The sequence below is a fragment of the Aptenodytes forsteri genome, unplaced genomic scaffold (genome assembly GCF_000699145.1).
Source record: "Aptenodytes forsteri isolate BGI_AS27 unplaced genomic scaffold, ASM69914v1 Scaffold523, whole genome shotgun sequence".
In the NCBI taxonomy this organism is placed as follows: domain Eukaryota; kingdom Metazoa; phylum Chordata; class Aves; order Sphenisciformes; family Spheniscidae; genus Aptenodytes; species Aptenodytes forsteri.
The window spans coordinates 837,033-843,279 of record NW_008794159.1 but is presented as its reverse complement, the minus strand read 5'-3'; the positions used below and the strand labels follow the sequence as shown (position 1 = coordinate 843,279).

The 6,247-nt window shown below is 41.0% G+C and overlaps 1 protein-coding gene across 1 annotated transcript in view; it reads right to left on the bottom strand.

Moving 5' to 3' along the window:
- CPNE4 (copine 4) overlaps positions 1–5,932 on the bottom strand; it is a 204,419-nt gene extending 198,487 nt beyond the window's left edge. Inside the window, exon 1 of the mRNA XM_009280456.2 lies at positions 5,748–5,932. Coding sequence (XP_009278731.1) covers positions 5,748–5,927 — 180 coding nt within the window. The 5' untranslated portion in view covers positions 5,928–5,932. The remainder of the gene's footprint in view (positions 1–5,747) is intronic.
- Between the last annotated feature and the right edge of the window lie 315 nt (positions 5,933–6,247).

Here is a 6,247-nt window from a genome sequence, read left to right as displayed (position 1 = left end):
GCCCCCCCCCAGCCACAGATGGGTAACATGAGAGAGACTTTTGGGTATCTATGGAAACAAGTAGCTGAAGTCTGCCTCCAGGTCTTCTCTTCAGATCCTTTCTCCATGCTAGGAAGGGGCAGGGAATCTCCCCCACTCTCCAACATGCAGAGGAGCAAAATGAGGCAGCAGGTGCTTGGAATGGAAATTGGGAGCTGAGGCAGGAGAGGAGGCAGAGGAGGAAGAAGGAGAAGGATGCTGGAATTAATTCAGAAATAAAGCAAAAGAGAGAGCAGGACTAGGGAAAAGCAAATAGAGATGAAAAGCAAGATTGTGTCCTTCCTGTAGCTTGATTCCTAGGTAGCCTGTTTAGTAGGCTCCACTGGTATTCTACACGTTAGTAAGTTCAATGCATCTCCAAGCTAACCATTCTCTACTGTCTGCATGAAAGTCTGCGTGGAACCTGCAGGGTTACTGCTCAAAGCAAAAGAAAAAAAAAACCACCAAACTCAGTTTTGTTTTTTTAATCATGCCAAGCTGATCCTTGAAATCAAATGTCATGCTAAGTGACAAGTGAATGCCTTTTATTTTAAAAACGCTGAAATGAAAAGTTGTGGGTTTGCCCAACAGTTTTATCAAGGCTCACTGAGTTTCACCAAATTTGTGATCTCAGTCAACATTTTAATGAAAAAACCTATTTCAGTAAACAAACCTATCCAACCAAAAAAATTCACCCTGTTCCACCAACATGAATTTTAGCAACTGCATGTTGTCTTTGCGTGCTGCTTTATTTGCTCTGCAGTTACTTCAAGTTTAATAAAAACTTAGGGGAAAAAGCAAAAACTCTGTCTGGCTGTTCAAATCCACAAGGTAGCAGATATTCTATGTCCTGCTGCAGAAAGCTATGAATACGGCTACAAGAAGCTCTCCCTGATTTTCAAACATGGCTACTGTCTTCCTAAGCTCCTCTTCTCTTTTCATAGTTACAGACATCACATTCAATCTGGCTACATCAGGCTATGTAACACCTCCTGATCTCATGTAAATCTCGTATGACCAGACACAGGTCAGCAACTTACCCAACTTTAAAAATAACACGTGTACTTGCCATATTGCAGATAACAAGCTGTGAACAGGCCCAAGCTACTTTCTTAGGAATAAGAAGTTAATGAGAATTTCAGTGCTAGCACATCTCGGCTGAAGACTGCAGTGCTATACACAATTAACATTTATTACACAAGGACATTCACACTGCAGGTGGGTAAAATAATCATTGGAGCAAAGGAATTTATCATCATGTACCTTTGCCTGATTCCACTACCCCACTCAGCCATTCACCATCTGAAGCTTAGTCCAGTTATTAAACTCCTTGAACACATTCAAATCAATATGGAAAAAAAATCAAAAACATTAAATGATTCTCTTAAACAAACAATTTAAGAAGTACATTTGGCCCCCCTGCAAGTGTACCTGCCTAAAACTAAGGCCAGAAGAGCTAAAATTCAGCCCCAGATCAGCAAATGGTCTTTCAGTACATATGGATAGCATAATCTTAAATTCTGCTGTATCACACCCTGTCATCTCAGGCTAAAAATACAAACTTCATGTGAGAGAAAGAGTAAACTGCTGATTTTGCTGGGAGACACAATATATCGTTTTAATTCTAGATTGGTAGAGATAGTGCTTTTCAGATAGCATCAACATACATACACAGAGAAATGGGCGGGGGGGAGGTATGCGTGCACATTTGTGCATGTGTGCATGTAGGTTTGTTTATAGGGAAATACCTACCCAGACAGGAAGAGAAAAACAGCAAGCACATTGGGGCCAGAACTGAGGACAACACCGAGACTTCTCTGAGTACTTGTCCATGTCCTGCCTGTGTCCCTCATGGTTTCACATCTGAGGAGTAATGTAGCCATCCTCAAATGACCCAGGGAACTACAGGCTGATCAGCCTCAACTTGATTCCTGGGAAAGTGATGGAGCAGTTAATCCTGGAAACCATTTCCAGGCACATTAAGGATGAGAACATCAGGAGCAGTCAACATGGCTTCACCAAGGGGAAGTCATGCTTGACCAACTTGACAAACTTCTGTGATGAAGTGACTGGCCTGGTAGATGAGGGGAGAGCAGTGGATATTGTCTACCTGGACTTCAGTAAGTCCTTTGACACTGTCTCCAATATGATCCTCATAGAGGAACTGTTGATGTATGGAATGGATGAGCAGACAGTGAGGTGGATTGAAACCTGCTGAATGGCTGGGCCCAGAGGCTGGTCATTGGCAACGCAAAGTCTAGTTGGAAGCCAGTAACTAGCAGTGTACCATAAGGATCAATATTGGATCCAGTCCTGTTTAACATCGCCATTAATGATCTGGATGATGGGGCAGAGCGTACCCTCAGCAAGTTTGCAGACGACACCAAACTAGAAGGAGCGGCTGATACAGCAGAGGGTCATGCTGCCATCCAGAAGGACCTTGACAGGCTGGAGGAATGAGCCAACAGGAACCTCATGAAGTTCAACAGAGGGAAGTGCAGAGCCCTACCTTTGCAGAGGAATAACCCAATGCACCAATACATGCTGAGGGTCACGACCAGCTAGAAAGCAGCTTTGCAGAAAAGAACACGTGGGTCCTAGTGGACACCGAGTGGAACAAGCCAGCAATGTGCCCTTGTGGTAAAGGCACATGGTATCCTTGGCTGCATTAGACAAAGTATTGCCAGAATATCAAGGGAGGTGATCCTTCCTCTCTACTCAGGATGTCATGAGGCCACACCTGGAGCGCTCAGGGGGGATCTTATCAATGTATATAAATACCTGAAAGGAGGGCGCAAAGAAGGCAGAGCCAGGCTTCTTTTCAGTGGTGGCCAGTGCTAGCATCAGGGGCAATGGGCACCAGCTGAAACATAGGAGGTTCCCTCTGAACATCAGGAAACACTTTCTTACTGTGAGGGTGACCAAGCACTGGCACAGGTTGCCCAGGGAGGTTGTGGAGTCCTTCTCCTTAGATATATTTAAAAACCATCTGACACAGTCCTGGGCACCTGGCTCTAGGTGTCCCCGCTTAAGCAGCTGGGTTGGACCAGATGACCTCTAGAGGTCCCTTCCAACCTCAGCCATTCTGTGACTGAAAAAAAAACCCCAAAACAACAACCCACCACAAAACAACAACCCCCCCCCCCCCCCCAAAATCAATCACATTTAAAAAATAAATTAAAAAAACCCCATATATGCCATTTCCAATCTCTGGAAACAGCTCCTACCCACTCTACAACAGCATGGATATTTTCATTTTATATTTATATGTGCGAGTGGCATAATTTACACTGACCAACACATATGCACACACAGTACTGCAGAACTGGAAAAAAAAATTCTCCTCAGGCTGACATGTTTTATCAAAATTTTCCCAGAGACAAATATGCACAGATTTCTCACTTTCAGGGATTGTCTGCATCTGTAGAGTGAATCCATCACGTCCTAGCATCTCTAATAGCATGCACAATGCAATCCCATCAGCTTAAGCCCACCAGCTTCAGCTACATCTGGCCCAGTAGGGGCTGTGCAGTCAGTCCTCAGTACCTTCCATACATTTTAAAAGCACCTGTTTGCACAAGCAGAACCATATACAGACCACAACCTGTATTTCAGGCACCTTCAACCCAGCTGCTCCCGGTTCATAAATCCTCCACACAACCAGAATATTTGATCAGTATGCATGTTTCAGTAATACTGGATTTTGCTACAGTCTGTTTGGAGACAGCCAACCTCCAGGGGGTTTAAGGTATCTGTAAATTCAAGACAAGTTTGTGAAGTCACTAAATCCATAGATGCAAAACTCTTAAGTTCCACTCCTCTTTGAGTTGTCATTTCGTGATTTCTATGTTGAATATACTCATTTCACTGGTAACTAGATTTTTTAAAAATTATTAGTCTGTCTTGCTGGATCACTGATTGTCATCAGCAGAAGATTCTTCCAGCCAATTGTCTTCAGCTATACCTGAGTGACTCCGCTCAATTTAACTCAGCAATTGGACCTTAATTAAAAATTCTGCTGAGAATGTGTGGGCCAGAATAGGAAAAGGCTCAGCATGTCAGAGCTGTATTAGCTGTGCAGCACTGATAGGAACATGAACTAATAAAAACTTTTTGTTCATAGTAAAATGAGTACCCTGGACTTTCATTAGACAGTAGGAACAACTGACATAAGATGAGAATCATATCAGTGAGCAGATCTGTTCTGCAAGAATTACTCTATTCAGACAATCACTTTCCAAATTAAAAACCACATGAAATAAAGGGAATCTCCATTACAACATAAGAATATATAATTCAAAGCTACTTATCCTGCTCATAACTGGCCACAGACAAACTGTGTGAAATGCACTTGAAGTTATTCAGAGAACTGAAATGGCACTGAAAAGATTTCAGTCCGTTCTTTCCAAACAGGGGCATTTCACTTATTTTGACCTTTAATCCATTGCTCGGTTAATTTCTACCATTTGGGTGATTACATACAGCTAAATGCTCCTTTCTACATGGCTAACTAGAATTGCCCTTTTTTTGGCTAACTATTATATCACCTTAAATTTCAATTACATGAAGACACACATTTTGTAGCACTAGAACAATCGTGAGAGTTTTATTTCTACTTATAGTGTGGTTTTCTGCCAGGGACCTATCTAATGGTTCCACAGCGGCAAACTAAGAAAAGAGGAGGACTACCACCAAAAAACCTTAAGTTTGCTATGCTGGTGCTCACCCTGCACTGGAAAAATTTCAGAGGTCCATAGGTCAAAACACAATTGGAATAACTGGAAGAAAACCCCCAAAGTCTGACAGACCTGAATGAAATTGCTAAATTAAAAAACTCATCAGTTTAGGATTTTGCTTTCTGCATATGCTCACAGCTATTATTATTTTTATCTTTTGATAGATAACACAATCTTATTCTGAATGCTGAGACTGTTGAAAAGAGAGGGATAATACTCACTCAAAATAAGAACTGGATTTAATACGTTCCTAATTTTCTCATGCATACTTTCCATTAAAACTCACACTTTTTAGCTTGATTAACCACAAACACTCGTGTAACTTTTAAGTAAAATAACTACCAAGACTTCATTTAAAATATTATATTCCATTCTAATGTTCTTTATTTACAATTTACGTGTCTCTGAGACCTCCTGTTTCCATTTATCAATCACATGGTTTCTAAGATTAGGTAAAATAACCCAAAGTGGGATTTTAATCAAACATGCAATCTGCAATACAATGCAAATTGATAAGGCAAATGCATTAGTTTAAGTTACTAACTTCAACTGTGAATCCAACTGTAATGCTCAAAATTTGCATATCAAACTACTCTGTCACCAAATTACTTGCCAACTAGTAATAAATACTCCTCTTTTCCACAGCATTTTTCTTTTTTAGATTGGAAAGTATGATGATCACAATCATTATCTCTGCTATTATATAGCTTTTATGAAACAAGAGGGCCTAAAGGGAAAAGTTTTATGATGCTCCATTCTTTAATCACCATCATTTTTAATCTTGACTTCAAACAGAAGTTCAAAGTATCATTAAGAGTCTGATTCAAAGTGTGTTAGAGTTAATGGAAAATCTCCCTTCGCTTTTAGAAGATTATGCCACAGCCTTCAAATTGCTTCTTCTCTTTATTGTTCTTGCTATTTGAATTTTGCCTCAATTTCTCTATGCCGTCCTAAAGCATCAGAAGAATCATTTCTATTTTATTAAACACTCACCTCAAACCACTGGCCATGCGACTGCATTTTAAGGATGACACAAGGATCTGGTTTTGAGAGGGCATCCCTATCCGATATGCCTTTGCATGCAACTCGCAGCTCCACTTTAGTCAGGCATGGGCTGTTAAAAATTCCCAGGGTATTGGCTGCTGATTCATAGATGTTGCTCATTTTCTTCATTCCTTTTTCTGAAAGAGAGAAAAGGTCCATTAAGAACAGTGCATGCACAGTACAGTCCTTCCTTCCATGCGGAAGCCAATGCAATGTTCTGCTAGCCAATGGGACTCTATAACTGTGAACAAGATCCAAAGCAACATGGGAAAAAATAAAATCAAAGGAATGCCTGTGGAAGAAAGAAATACATCATCTCTTATGTTTAGAAATAAGTCAACTTCAGAATGAAATTTTCCACCATGCCCCTGAACTCAGGGGGTGAACTGTGACCTTGACTTCCAGCTCTGTTCCTGCTTATAGAGCCACATTTCCCCAGGCCAAAGGAC